Raw genomic sequence first — 16,368 nt, 5'->3', positions numbered from 1 at the left:
ATCAGCTTTCACTAACATCTCTGCCACTCTTGGAGCACAGGGACAATGTATTGACCACCTGCAGCTGGCAGTCGAACAATGGCTGCCATAAGGTCAACATCCTTCATGCATTAGGAGGTTGCTCTACGAAAGGAGTATCTGATAATATATATATTTTCAGCACAGCAAGCTGTGGGAATTCTGGGCAGATCTTGGGCAGGTAAAAGAAACAATGGTCTCACATATGAAGAGAAAACTCCCTGATCATCAAAGTCATTTATTTGTTTTAGCTGTGCATGAAAAAACTGAATGAATGAAACCAATGAGCGCTGCTTGGTACTCAATGCATCAATTTCAGAAGGAAGAATAATTGAACCAACCTGCTTGAATCCCTTACCATGACCTGCAATGCATGCACTGATTTAGCAAGAACAGGGCCTGTCATTGGGCTATCTTATCCACAATTTTTCCAGGACAGTGTATAATGATGTCATTTTAATTGCCCCTATAAATGGCATTCCCTAGAATTATGTCTATATTCTGCATGTATATGTATACTAAGTAGAAATAAGCAATTAATATTGGATGACCTATTTTTTTCAGTCAGCTTTTCTGCCCAAGACATTTTTTCTGGTATTAGTTTCAGGTCTCAACAAAATAATGTAACACTTTGGAAAAAATATGCAAGAAAATAAGGCTGCACTTGATGACAAGATGGTGAAAACCTCCAAGGCAACCATGTACTTACCCTTCGTGCTCAAATAGGCTGGAATGAATGAAAGCCAGAGGCTGAGGAAGGCAAGCATACTGAAGGTAATAAATTTGGCCTCATTGAAGCTGTCAGGCAATTTTCTGGCTAAAAAAGCTATTAGGAAACAGACTGTAGCCAGAAACCCTAGATATCCCAGCATGCACCAGAAAGCAATCAGAGAACCCTCATTACATTCAATGATTAACTTTCCAGCTTTAATGTGATTGTTAAAGTAAGAGAAAGGAGGTGAGATCACCAACCAAGTCACACAAAGAAAAACCTGAATGAGTGTACATACACAAATGATGAAGTAAGACAGCCAAGGTCCAACCCATCTTCTTAAGTCACTCTTAGGTTTAGTTGCACTAAATGCAATGACCACCATGATCGTTTTGGCTAAAATGCAAGAGATGCAAAGGGCAAAAATTATACCAAAGGCTATTTGGCGGAAGAGGCATTTTACTTGTGTAGGATATCCAATGAAAATCAATGAACAGAGAAAGCAGAAGGTGAGAGAGAGGAGAAGAAGGTAGCTGAGGGTCCGGTTGTTGGCTTTCACAATTGGGGTATTTCTATGTTGGATGAAAAGTTGAAGAATACAGCATGGCAGTAATGAGAAGAAAATGCTCATTCCAGCCAACACAGCTCCTAGAGCATCATCAAAACTGAGGAACTCTTCTGCTCTTTGGTAGCATTGGTCTTGTCTGGCATTGGGCCACTTGTCCCATGGACATCGGAAGCACTCTGTAGAATCTGGTGCAAGAGAATAAAAACATATTACTATGATCAATAACCATGTTCAGGGTATGATTGTAGCTGTAGTACACATTTATTATTGCTGCTTACCCTTTAGAGTGGAAATCTCACCCTGAGCACAGGACACACATAGGTGGCAGCACACAGGTTTTCCTGGTATAGCAGTTTTTCTGAGACCTGGTGCACAGCTGGCACTACATGAAGAGGGTGGAACCTGGAATGAAAAACATAGATTCACCCTGCAGATTTGTATGCTTTTTTCAAGTAAAAATTAAGTTTGATACTAGTTTCATTCAAAGTGCACTCATTTAATTTGAAATGCAATATTAAAACTAAAAAGCCAAGGCCCTGATTTAAAGTATTGTAGTATGTACTTTGTCTGGGTGGCTGAAGACAACATGTCTGCCACCCTAAAAGACAAAAGACCTCTGTATGTTGAGAGGCAAGTTAATCATAGTGGTACTTATGTAGGTACAACACGTTTGGTGGATAGTTGGCATCTGTTGGCTGGCCATTCCTGAAAAGTATTTGATTTTCAGAATACAGTCCCAAAGTTTGTTCAGAACAGTCCAGACATGGTCTTTTTTTCTGTCTATGACTGCAATGTTGTTCTTTTCGAAATCAATCAGGAAATAAGACATCAGACTTTCTCCAATGGCCTCTGATCTATTGCACCAGCTGAGTAAGATGTCCAATGCTGGAAACAGCAGGGGAACCGCTGAGAGAAAACTAATGGTCCATCCAACTAAGAGTAGAGCGAGTGGACTAAGGGCTTTGCACCCAGGGTACTCTGTCACTTTTGTGACAGAGTACCCTGTCTACCAAACTTTAAATGAAGACCATGCCTTCAACTGTTTGCTTTCCACTCATGAGGATGATCTAAACACATTAAACCTAATTATAGGCTTTCTGGATTCTATCACGAATTCTGAGATCTACAGTCATATAAAATGATTAACAATTGTGATCAATGTAGTTGTTTATTTAATCTGTTTTTACTAGTATGGATATTGAACTCAATGCACCCTTTCAGATAAGATCCTCACAAACATATCAAATATGCATGATTCAAGTAACTGCAACAATCAGAGATCCCTTTGGACCAAACAAGAGTGAACCTCTGACTTTTGGAGTGTACCTCTCCTCAACAGTGGGTTGTATTGTTTTACAGGTAGGTAGCAGATACCCCATTGTTGATCCTAAAAGAATGGTTTTAAGCATTGAAAGATTTTATGTACTATGGTCTCTCCAAAGAGAGATTTGGGGCCTTATTACGCGTGGGTCATATTTATCCAACCCCTACATGAACCCCTGTCTATGCAGTGGTCAGGCAAACAAGTTTGGTTGAATTTAACACATCCAAAAATTATCAGATGCATTAAAAACAGCAACCTTCATTAAATCTCATCAGATCAAACTTACCGAAATTTAAGAGGGGGATAGCATATGCTATTTACCATATCACTTGAATTTTGGGAGGTATACACCAAAATTCATATGTTATTCGCAGAAACGTGAAATAGGTGGTATTTGTCAGACCCATAAATAATGTACCCCTGTGGTATTGATATTTATCAGGTATAATTTTTAGCACCTATATACTGAATCGGAGAATTAGAGGAAAATATCCCCCAAGTGTGCAAAAGTATAATACTTATTCTTCTCAATTCTGCATGATAGTACAGGCTACAGGTAAGGAGTGTTTTGACCAAGGTGTATAACAACAACAATTGGAATTTGTACACAACAAATCAATCCTTAAAAAAAATTGGGGTAAAAACCATTCAATTCTCCCAACATTTTGGCCACACAAACCCCGCTTTTCTGCTTATGTACTATTGCTTATTTACTAAGAGTTATAGGCTATTTCTAGAAACACAAAGTGGGAGGGAATGGAAGTTAGGGGCACGAAAACACATTGCACCAAATACTAATAAGGACTCAACTATTGTTCTCCGTATGTGACTTTCAAAGATTTGAATGAAAACAATGGTTCTTGGAAGGTTTACTCGAGTACAAAAATGAATGTAATACTAGTTTAGTTGGTTGTAGGTAACTGTTATGCAAGTAAAACATTTCTTACTGATATTGCTTCTCTTTAAGCTAGTCTTTATTTAAAAAATAAACCTCACAGTTGTCTTCCTAGACCATCTCTCCCTTTCACTTGGCTCATTTTGGTATCTGCCATCTTCATCTTTAGTCGTTCTCTCCCAACATAGGAGAGAAATATTGCTGGTGGTCCAAAATTAATAATAAGTAGTGGAAGAATATCCTTAACAACTCCAGGCCTGAACTAGGAAACCATCCACCCTTGGCCAATGACAAAGTTGTTGAATGGACCAGATTATCACAGTCAAAACCTATAAACTGACTCGTAAGGGCAAACTTTCTTCATGATTTACCCCTCACTTACTGTCACTAAGGAAAGACAGGAAAAGGCTAGAAAGGAAGTGGAGGAAGACACATGACAGGAGGTGTAACAAGGAATTAAATCTACTCAAGCCTCACATTACACATCCACGGAACAGGGCCTCTAAATTCCCCAGGAAATCTTTCAAATGATCAAACTGTTGACTGAGCCTAAACCGGATAGCACGCCACCTAAGCCAAAAGTAACTTGCTCTAATGATCTTGCAAAATTCTTAAGAAAATAAGAGCTATCTGCTCTTCCTTCCTGAATTTCAGAAGGGAGCCAGACCCTTCATCAAGTGGGGTAGGTCTGGGGAATTGGAAGATTTTCCTATCAATCTTCCCAGCTATCACAGCAGACCTTCTTTTAGGGCTTTTTAGCAAGTTGAAGTCGACCCTGCACCTCCTCATGTCCTGGAACAAGTTTCTGAATATACTCTTCTGGTCCTAATGGAGCTAATTAATCTGTCATTAATAAGAGGCCTAGTACCCCCTGCATGGAAACACGCAGTAATAAAACCTCTATTCAAAAAATTTAATCTGTACCCATTATCTTTGGGAAAACACAGGCCCATCTCTTTAATAACACCATCGATGCTCATGACGAGCTGAGCTCGTCATGAGGCACGGCGCTCCGGTGCTCATGACGAGCTCAGCTCGTCATGAGCCGTGGAACGCTCACACGCGGGGATAATTCCCCTGCTGTGCTGAGCGTTCCATTGGAACGGGTGCACCTGTGACGAGCTCAGCTCATCATGAGCACTGGAGCGCCGTGCCTCATGACGAGCTGAGCTTGTCATGAGCATGCAGGCGCTGTGCCCGCCCCCCCGCCCCCCAGCACAGCGGGGGAATTACACCCCGCAGCGAAGGGGTTATTGGGCATTGGCAAGCTACTACAGAAGCATGTGAACTAACACCTGTTCCTGTTTCTAGAGTCCAATAATATCCTGCACCCCAGTCAGACAGTATTTAGGCTGCAGCATGGTACTAAAACAGCACTTCTTGAGGTTGTTGAACTCAAGATGCTCCTGGATCTAAGAGGCTCTGCCGGTATTATTCTCCCAGATCTTAGTGCTGCTTTAAATACAGTAGATCATGGAATTATTATTCATAGAATTGCTAATTTCAGAATAACAGGCAGTGAACTACAATGGCTTACATCTCTTCTTGGGGACAGGACCTTTCAGGTGTTGGATAAACCATGTTACTCTGACACTTTTCCCTTGAAATACATGGTGCTCCATGGATTGTCACTCAGTTCCATGTTTTTTAATCTCTTTATGTGCCCTCTCAGTGAGATTGTATGAGCATTTAGGATGTCTATTGTACTGTTTGCTGATGGCATGCAAATAGTTGTATCCATTTCACTTGAGTGTAATCCAAAATCTCAACAACGTGCTCCATGTTTGAAGGATGGGGGTAACTGGATGGCCAGCTGCTGCCTTAAACTCAATGAGGACACACCAGAAATGATGCTGTTGGGTATCAATCAGAATATTCAGTCTTTATAAGGCTGGCCAGATTGTTTAGGGACTACCCATCCCCAAAAACTCCGGTAAAGAGCATGGGGGTGTGGCTTGGTAACATTCATTCAATGGAAACTCAATAGAGGAAACTTTCAGCCAGTTGTTACACCCTTCTCAGAATGCTTAGGAAAATTATAGATTTGCTCCCCCTCCTTTCTAAAAGGCTTGCTTTTTTATTGAATTTTTTTAAAACAGTTTTTACCCCCTCCTCCCCCACCACAGGATCATTTCCACATAATCTTAAATCAGGAATTAACAATATAATTCATATTAATGATACATTTTGTCATGAGAGCATGGAAGAAAAACAAATTATATATATATATATATATATAAACGAAGAAAAAACAAGTTAGGAAAAGAATATTTGCAAAGGACGAGGAGAGAAAGGGTAAGAGAACTACAGATAAACATTTCCAAATTAATTGTAGTTAACCCACCCCTTTTCTCCATTCATTGATTGGAAACCAAATTTGTCCCCCCCTTGTTCTACCCCTTTTCCCCTTTCGTGCATAAATTGCATTTTCTATGTTACAGCTGTATAACAACCTTGCTACCCACTGCTACAACGAAGGGGGTGTTCTATCCTTCCAAGCCGTAGCTATACATAACTGCAATACTGCCATTGCCACAAAGAGAAAGTACTCTTGATTACCTTGGTGTGTATCGTTTGTTACCCCTAACAGAATTAACTCTGGTTTTATTTTTACCTTCACATTTAGTGCCACATCTAAAAATGTCTCCATTGCTTCTAAGAGGGGCAACAAACTGGCACAGGTAGCAAACATATGAGTTATATCCTCCTCAATACTGTCGCATCTGGGGCAGATAATCCCCTGCGATCCCCCCCATTTTGCGATTTTGGCAGGCGTATAGTACAGTGTGTACAAAGTTTTATAATGCTGCGCTTGCAGAGCTGATGAGCGAAAGATTTCTTGACCCAGCTGTAATGATTTCCCAAAAATCCCCGCACTATCCCAAATCTGTTCATCCATTTTATTTCCATCTTTTCTAGGTCATCACCTCTATTCTTAATTAGCTCCGTGTACAGCCTCCCGATTATGCACCCCTGCCCCTCCTCGATAATCTGCAGGATTGTATTACTTTCAAATCCTCGCGCCACACCTGCCTTGCCTGCTAAGAAGCTTCTTATCTGTAAGTACTTAAAGAAACTTCTTGAATCCATTCTATATACCCCTTGTAGGGCTGCAAATTGCTGTATACCCTCTGGCCCTATGAGATGCCCAACCTTCTTTACCCCCAGTCGTTCCCACTCCCCAAAGATTACATCTGAAAAAATGTCCTGCGGTATTGTAGGGTTTTTGACCAATCTGGTATGTGCATTAAATCTGCCCAAGCCAAAGCTCCTCTTAAAGGCCCTCCAGATCTTATATGCCACTTCCACTGTTTTAGATTTTGTTTTTTTTAAAGAAGCTCGGTTCTGTGTGTTTCAGAAATACATTCTCTGTTTCTGCTCCTAACACCAAACCATATATTTCCATGGACCCAGTATGAGTTTCTTCCTCCATTTCGGCTCCACCCAAAAGACCTGTCATCTGCTGTAATGCTGCTGCCCAATAGTAAAATTTCAAATCCGGCATAGCCCAACCCCCCGTTTCTGTGGTAATGACATATATCTCAGTGCTCTTCTTGTTTTACCTTGGGACCAGATGAACCTTTCTAAAAGGCTTCCAGTATGAAAAGCTTCTAAAAAACATCACATTCATTGGATTATGTCATCAGTGATGTCATCTATATTGTCACTTACCTTTTTATGAGTGATGTAATATGTAAGGTCATAATTGCATGGCAAGTTTCAAGTTCATTGAACTATAACTACCGAATTTCAGTATTTCTGTTTGACATACAAGTTTATGACACATTTCAACAACTAAGTAAAACATCACTTTAACCTTTTTTTGTTGTGAATTTATATAAAAACACATGATTGCCTGTTGTAAATGGCCCCATGACATTTACATGTGGTGGCCTCTCCTGCCACTACGCCCCCGAATAAATAATTTCTAGAGGTTCCAGTAGACCTACACTGGAGTCAGTGAATCTAAGCTACTCAGGTAAGCTCTGAGGATTTTCTTCACCAAAGAAAATTTAAGGAAAAACAGCCAAAAGCTACCCTTCTCCTATTAAACTTTCTAATATCAAGCTGGGTTTGGCAGGCATTTTTGCAGACAAAACCAGAACTTATTAGACCATTCAGAAAATGACACACTGCCCAGGATCGATATTAGTTTTCTGCAGCAAATCATGAATGTGTCTGTAGTGAAATTGTGGGTTTAGGGCTGCTCCTTCAGGATATCACGCAGCACAGGTTTGTATGATGTTGCAGCTCTATTAGTAGCTATCAGTCCTGCAACCTAAAAGAGGTTTTACAGTATAATAAATGGCCAGTTTATCTGTGGTTGTGAAGAATATGTAAGCACTATTGGTGTCAGCCATGGTTTGAACTTGTGAAGAAAGGAGGTATTTAAAGTTCTGGGATGACCTTCCTGCACCCTGTTGCCTGGCATATTGCTTCTTATTTCAATATTTACTTTCGAGTTTAAATTGCAATTGCATTGATAGAAAGTTTAATCCCATTTCTGATTGAATAATTGTAGTGATGTAGTCACTTAAGTAGGAAAATATGCATACAATTGGAGCGCGCCCATCTTAATATTCATCTAACGAGTATTCCACATGCATGTAGAGAAGAGCCTTGTTTTGGATCTCTCCCCCATTTAAGCTTTCAGAAGCATGGCTGCTTGAGCCACGGCCCACCCACCAAAGACAGGATGATGATGAGGACAACAATGATATCCATTTGGATATCAGAAATGGCTCCACTGTAAAAGCATCCTGGTGCTACCAGGATTCATCTAATACAAGGGGTGGAGTAAATATAAACATGTTAACAGGAAAACAGAGAAGTCTTGAAGAACTAAAGAAGGGGAAAACTCGACTGACCATGAAAGTAAAGAGGTAGATTGTTCAAGGAATAGGGACCCAGAAATGAGGCTTTTGATCATTTTGAAACTTCTTTAGTGAAGTGGTCAGATGGATTTCACAGCAAAAAGGCGAGGACTATTTGATTGCAGTACCTCTGCCAGCATACGTGAGCACTTGTAATGAAACTGCTAGTTGGGCTTGCATCTCTCCTGCTGGTCACCTCCAAACTTTTTGCCTTCTCCCCTTCTGTTTTGCTAAATTAGTTTTTGTTGGCCTTAAGGCTTTGTGTACTTTACCACTGCTAACTAGTGCTAAAGTGTCCAAATAACTTAGACCTGTTTGGCCTACATAATGTATTCATAGTAAAGTGATATACCTTATACCCAGGGGAAGTAATCTAAATGCTACTAGTCAGCTTACAACATTTATTGTACCACGCAGCTAAGTCGCGCTTTTAAAACTTGTCCCTGCCTCCCATTGCAGCCTTTGTGCAGCAAACTGCCAATTTGACTTGGCAAAATAAACCTTTTTTCAAGACTAATACTTCCTTTTTAATTTATAAAACACACCTAAAGAAGGCCCTAAACAGTCCAAAGGGCAGGGTGCAGTGTATTTGAAAAAGGAGACAAGTACTTTTAAGTTTTACATGTCCTGGTAATGACAACCCACACATTTGTTTTTCATTATTGTGAGGCCTGTCTCTTCCATGGGATTACAGAGGGTTACCCGATTACATTTAATAAGTGATAATGTTTGTTTGGGAGAAGGTACGATCATATTTTTGGTGTCTAAGGAGTTGTAAACTAAAATCCTCTTTGAATAGTAAAGCTGGATTTTAAGTAACAATTTTGAAAATGGCACTTTTCTAAACCAAAAATCAAACAAGCAAATCTAAAATACTTGCTAAGTCTGGGGATACTACCAGAAGTCCAAAATAGAGATGTGCAATCATAGCTAATGCAAAAATAACATATTTTTAAGGTGCAATACTCCCAAACGACTTTGAGAGCTCTGAATAAGAAAAATGTAAAGTGCAAATAGACAAGTGTTTATATGCACAGTGTAGAAAGGTATTTCATTAAAATACTATGCACACAAACAAGTTTAAAAACTATCAAAAAACACAGGCCTAATCACCCCTAATACAGACATAGAAAAATGTTTTTACATAGTCATAACACACTATTTAATGTGCAAACTGCAATCACACTTAGTGCAATGTTATCAATGAAGGGCACAAAATACTTGTGCAAACAAGCAAAAGAAAGATAAGCCATTAGTGAAAACCTCACTATTAATAAATATGTCAGAAGGTTTTAGCTAAACTATGTCACCTATTAATGTCACTGAATTGTGAAATTAACAAGTATTAGTAAATACAAAAGTTTTCACCTATGTGATTTTTAGTAACTTTGTTGTTGTAAGTTTTAGCTTTGTGAGCAGGTGTAAAATCGATATGGTAAACTAATATTTGAACAGGGGTACTTGAATGCCAGAAGATACGGGTGTGACATGCAAAAGATGTGCAGGGTCACCAATATTTATGATGAAATTAATAATACCTTACTCTCTGTGGGACACTGTAGGAGAATAACCAATTAGCGCAGGGACAATAGAGAGAATGCAGAGTCGTGGAGGGATGATGGGTGGGAAGTGATTGTGTGTTAGGAGAAAGGACCGGGCAGAAGGGGAGAGAGGTAGGACAGAGATAAACAAGTGGAGAAAATAGTAAAACAGAGTGTGCATGGTAGAAATGAAATAGAGAAAGAAGGCACTATGTTACGATGCAAGAGAAAGGGATTTAGACTAATGGAAGCCAGAGCTCCCGACTTTGTTCCTGGAGAGTCAGGTTCGAGTCCTTGCATCGACTCAACAAATGTGAATCCCTCCCTGTCTCAAAAACATATTTTGACCTCCTGTAATGTAATCTGGCACTCTTGTAGAGTGATCTAATGCCCATAGGCCAAAATCATAAAATAAATACAAATAATTTAATGGTCAGCCACTTACTATTTGTCACTTCAAAGAGAAATCTATTTTTTCATTCCTAAAGCAACATAGCGTGAATCTGGCCTGTGGTGAAGAATCCATAATCAATGTCCTTCCGTGCCTAATATTCTGTTAAGTAGGGAACTAGCACCGTGCAGCGCCCTGAAGTTAACAGCTTTTAGTGCCTTAAGTGGGCGCACATGCCTTCAGTCAAGATTTGGGAGAAGCAAGGCACCATGATGTAGACTCCAAGAATGTTGGCGGCAATTCCTCTGGTTGAATTCATTGTCCAGTGTACAGAAAACTAAATCACTAACTTAAGTAGCTGTGCTGCACTGTAAGCCACACCTCTTAATTATCTTTAAATATAAGTAATCTGATAAATACACCAGCCACGTCCAAGGTGGAAACGTTTTGCTTTTAACTTCTCTGCTTGAGATTTTCCTGACCTTTTTGAAAGTGCGCTACTTGTTGGCTGTCTTGGATAATGAAGAAGGTTGATTGAGCCTGTTTAGAGCATAGCAAGGAGAAGAGTTTGCCACCAAAGGGATCCTTGCCTGCGAAATGCAGCACTTCAAAACTGGAGCTGGGCTTTCAATGTGCATTCAAATTACAGAAATACAGGGGCATATTATCAACAAATAGCGATATTTATCGCTAATTATTCTTAGCGGCAATTTTTTTATCGCCGCGCATCACCAGATTTTATCGCTGAGATAACATGCTATTAGCAACGTTTATCTCAAAAGCGATAAAATTCCCGGCGATAGCGGCAAAATCGGGAATATTGCTGAGAATACAGCGATATTCATTCATAATCGCTAACAGGGTCTCAGCCATTATATCCACCTCCCTTTGGATATAATGGCTAAGAACTGGTCTGAGCAGTTTTTGGAGATATTCACGCTTAGCGCAAATATTTCCATCGCTACGCCTGTGTTGGTAAAAGGCGATGGCGATGTCAGCGACTGCTTTCAGTTGCTAACAGGTTGGGTATGCCCACTTTACATGTCATGCAAAGCGGGCCCCAAACCGCTGGCTATCGCCTACAAGCTGTCGCTAACTGCTGTTAGCGACAGCTTGCTAATAGGGCGATAGAATTATCGCCCCCCTTGATAATATACCCCTAAGTTCTGTGAGAACAGTAGTTGGGGCTTGTCCCTGATATCAAAGTTACATTGTACACCCTTGCCACTCTTGCACTACCATACGAGATGAATAAACATGCATAGTTGAAAATGCATGAGTACAACTAATCGAACACGATAGCTGGCACTGCTTTGTGATCATATTAGGAATGCATTTTAATTGTGTATTCCAAAGGAGTGCCAACCATCTTGTATGCTGGTCTGCTTGAATCTTAACACTGAGCACAGAATGTAGTAAAAGGGCTAGAGCGGGGGACCTTGAAGTTGGGGAACAGGGTTGCAGTCTTGGCAGGAGACTTTCACTTAACATGTGCCACTTAATCTTTCCGAAATGTGTAGGTTTGTAATAGAACTGGTGCTCGTGCATCGTGGTATGTAAAATTGTACAAAAAACAAGCACTATGCAGAGGAAACATAAATAATAGAACTGGTGCTCATGTATTGTGCCATGCAAAAATGCAGAAAAAAAAATGCTGTGTAGGGGAAACCTATAAAAAAAAGAAGTTCCAAAACTGGATGGAAACAGTACTTGGACCATCGGAGACTGATAAGAGAAACACACAGAGGAACAACAGGAAATACTATGCTACATCCAATAGAAACAGATGAAAAGTAAGTGGCAAGCACAGGAACCAATGAAAAGCAAGGGCGGGTTTTACATTTTTATAAAACACAATAGATTTTATAAGCACAGCACAAGTGTTGTGCAGACAAAATCTAATTAAGGAATACATTGGAATAAATGGATATCAACATTACCTGTGCACTCTTGCTGGCTGCCCACACAATTGCACTCTCATTTAGAACAAGGTTCTTCATTGGCGGGGCATTGGCGTCATATGTGCCAATTGTAGCATGTCTGATATTGCCCTCCGGACCCACCTGCCAGTTCACAATATCATATCGTGCCGGAGGGTTGCCATACCTGTCGAAAGACATCTCTGTGCCTAATCGCGTTTTAAAATGGGTGAGTTTAAGATAGTGGAGCAGCTAAAAAACAAACAATAGGAATTGTCAACTGCCATAATGTATTCCTTTCTAGTGAACAATCTTTTCATATGCATCTTTCAAAGCAGGTCAATGTCATTCATGGAAGTGCGTTTTGAACGAGATATGCCTTGTAAGGATAATTAACAGTCTCCTGTATTTTGGTTAGTTCAGTAGATTCTTGGTACTGTAAATGCATTCTTTATTAAAACTAATTTTATAGGTGTATGTATTTTTTTCACCTAGAAGTTGCTTTTCACTGACCATTTATGTCAGATCTCAGGGGAACGGAAACCAGTTTCTTCCATTCACAAGATGGCCGCTGCGAAAAACTTTGCACTCAGAGTACTGATGGTGCAACGGTGACCAAAAGCACTTGCATTTTGTATTTTGAAGCATGAAATATTATCTTTCTCACCCTGAAGCACACGCTGTTAACTAACATTACCTACATGAACAATACCGTGGAACACACCTTTAATAAAAATATTAGTGAGGACCTCATATAGGAGTTAGAGTCACTAGTTCACTGTTCTGATCCTTTCCCAATACCAACAACAGTACCTTGAGGCCATACAAGTGCAATAATGCTCAGGCGAATCATTATAGCACAACATAGCATAACATAACAATACATAGGAAATTATGACATAACAAACAGTGACAGTGTTAAATAAATTCAAAATGACTCAAAATGAGCAGTGAAGCAAACTGTGTGCTTCCAGATAAAGAACAGAGATCTGTTAATTAAGCCACAGCGAGAGTGAGGTATGGGACAAGAGGAGAATTAACGGCACCATTTAGAGTAGAGCGGGGAGTGAGGCAAGGCTGTGTCCTGGCCCCCTTTCTCTTCTCTCTCTATACCAAAGGCCTTGAAGAGTCTATGTTGAGAGGGGGGGAGGGACCTTCCAAGAGTAAAAGATCGCCTGATCCCCGCACTACTCTATGCGGACGACGCAGTCATTTTAGCCCGAACCCCCATTGAACTGCAGAAATCACTATCTAAATATGCAGATTTTATGGCTGCCTTGGACTTGCATATAAATGTTAAAAAAACCTTTGTCATGGTGGTCAGCGGAACAAGAAAAGCTACTAAGCCCATCTTTCTGAAAGACCAAAAAATTGAAAAGACCTCACAATATCCTTACTTAGGTATTATGATAGATGACGCCCTAAACTGGAAAGCGGCGGTAGACATCTTTTTAAACGAGCGATCATGGCGCTGATAACATTTTCAAATAAACTTGGAAAAAGACCCCCAGTGGAACTGCTACAGATTTACGCTGCGAAATGCCAAGCCATCGCACTATACGGCGCAGGGATCTGGGGACATACATCTACTGGCTCCATACAAAAAGAGGAAAATATCTTCATGAGATTCCTCCTATCTACCCCACGAGGCACCTCCACCTACGCCTCACACTTAGAATTGGGAATCTCATATATTGAAGACCTAATTAAAATTCAACCTCTCTTGCTTTGGAGGAGAGTCTGGCTGTCTGAAAAAAACAGCCTGACAAAAAGCATCTTACAGGATACCATGGAGTTGGACCATGCCAATAAAATAGCTTGGCTCTCCTATGTAAGACATTTCTTTTGTGATCTGGGTCTTCAACAATATTACTACAATCCAGAAAATCTAAAAGAAATATCCAAAAAAGAACTAAAGCAAACTGCTTTGAGCCACTTGGAATCCCTGAGACTATCTTCGTTGATTGCAAAAAAATCTGTTACGCACGCAATCATCATACAGCAGTCTCCGAAAATTCAGCTATATTTGACCCTAGAGATCACCACCTATGAAAAGATGCTCCTAACAAGGTTCAGAATGAACCTATTTTTCAGACTAGTGATATTTCCGGAAAAAAATAACTGGAACACTCAGATGGACCTGTGTCCTTGTGACGATCACTCTCAACAGTCCACCATGCATACAATACTTTTTTGCAAGTTTTTTCACACCCACCGAAAGATATGGCTTATCCCTTTATTAAAAAAATGGGGTTATAGACAATGTCGTCCAGCTATGTTGGCACTCCAATCTTTGGACTCTGAATCCACTGTGTACTATGTACTAAATTTTTTAAAGTGTATTATGAGGCACAGAAACAATCTGTAAATCAAACCACTAACTCATATCCTGTGTAACTTGCTGGCAACTTGACTTTTTAAGTGCATATTCAATTGCACTTTTTTTTAATGAATGTTTGTATAACTATGTCATCTTTTATGGTTTTGCAAATGCTAAAAAACCGAATAAAGATTATTATTATTATTATTATTATTATTAATTAAGCAAAACAAATAGGGAGTGTGCAGTAAGACAAACATTACACACACTGAAAATAGTAATAGAAGGCATAGAGCCACTTTTGCGTCAGCATCATTTATTCAATTCTTGTATTTCCTTAGCCTAAAACAGTGTGTGCAAACAGAGAGCAATAGGTCAGCAGGCTTGAGCCATTTGTTTTCTTGTTTAATTCTCATGTCTGTTGTGGGACACCCTATGGGGCAGCCACTCTGTAATGGGCGGCGGAGATGGCCGCTTTCCTATTTATATCTCATTGTAACTTGAGAATTGGCAGGACCAAGGTGCAAAGTTGTTTTAAACAAGAAGTGTGCCGTTTTTCTGCAGCTTGGGTGTACATTAGAGACGGTTGATTTTGAGAGCAGATAGGGGGGAAAGGAGCAAGTTTGTAGAAAGGAGATGTAATGCAGGAGGGGAAGGAAAGAATAGGGAACTAAGAAGAAAGGAAGTGGGTGGAAAAATGTATGAAGGGAAGGAAAAGCAGGGATATAAACGAGGTTTGTTATATAAGGAGAGGTAAATGTATGAGATCGGGGAACGATGAGGTGGAAGGATTACACTTTAGGTTAAGGGAACACGTGAGGCGGCAGAGCTTAAAATGAGAATGCATCAATTACACCTGGGAGTCTTTGACCGAACGTAATGGTGACATGTATATAGAGAGTAAGTTGTTACGGTCTAGTGAATATTTGTTTCTTTAAAGTTGCAGACAACTTTAATGTGGGTTTAAGGTGTCTGTACTTATGAGATGGAGTGCAGTTAGTATACCTATAGGATACAATGAATCGTGCATAAAGAAAAGATTTGTTATGATTGTAATGTACATCTCATTGTTCATTTCAGTTGTCCCTGATGAAGGGCCCTCGGGGCCCGAAATGCATAGGATACTAATAAAACTTCTTTTGATGGAAATCGCTTTCGTACGTGTTTTTGAAGAAGAGGTTCGGATGGCCCACTTAAACATAAGAAACCTAGGAAATTGCAGTCACTTGCACATGGATGGAAAAAATGACAGCGAAACAGTGAATGAAAAATGGAATTGAAAAGAATGAATACGAGGAAAAAGTTTAAAAGAAAATGAACATTTGCAAACACAGTATTGGCTGTGCCACTGGTTTTGGGGTTAAAAGATAACCCCATCATGATGACATAAACAGCTTAGGCATCCTTGTGCTCACCTGACTCATGCCTGTGGTGTCACCGTAGGTATTTTTTTCCCCTTGCTTGGACTTCACACCATATCAAAATGGCTGCTTCATTGCAAAAGGCATTTTCCCCAAAGCCATGATTTGCCCAACCAATGCTTCTCTAGGTCCGCTTTCACTACTGATGCTTAGGAATCAGTGCAATTGTGAGACGCCCAGACAATGCTCAATAGTAACATTAAATTTTTACTTATAACCACGCCTATTCGTGCAGTTGGGACCAGTTCATGGTGGTTCGATAGGGACTGTAGGATCAGTAATTAAATTGTGAGGGATGCCCTAAGTTCCATGCCCAGAGACATTTGAATTAAGTGTGCCTAAATAACTGTGTGAACACTGTCAATCCTGTAACTACTTTTTTACC

General features: G+C 40.0%; 1 protein-coding gene across 1 annotated transcript in view; it reads right to left on the bottom strand.

The window, feature by feature from the left end:
* Nucleotides 1–578: 578 nt before the first annotated feature.
* Nucleotides 579–16,368, bottom strand: part of LOC147678532 (extracellular calcium-sensing receptor-like) — a 42,386-nt gene continuing 26,596 nt past the window's right edge. Inside the window, exons 4-6 of the mRNA XM_086945677.1 lie at nt 12,264–12,494; nt 1,577–1,700; nt 579–1,483 (exon numbers count right to left, since the gene is read on the bottom strand). Coding sequence (XP_086801803.1) covers nt 579–1,483; nt 1,577–1,700; nt 12,264–12,494 — 1,260 coding nt within the window. The remainder of the gene's footprint in view (nt 1,484–1,576; nt 1,701–12,263; nt 12,495–16,368) is intronic.

The sequence above is a fragment of the Lissotriton vulgaris genome, chromosome 12 (genome assembly GCF_964263255.1).
Source record: "Lissotriton vulgaris chromosome 12, aLisVul1.2, whole genome shotgun sequence".
NCBI lineage: Eukaryota > Metazoa > Chordata > Amphibia > Caudata > Salamandridae > Lissotriton > Lissotriton vulgaris.
The sequence above is the reverse complement of the archived record's forward strand: the minus strand, read 5'-3'. Positions and strand labels throughout refer to the sequence as shown.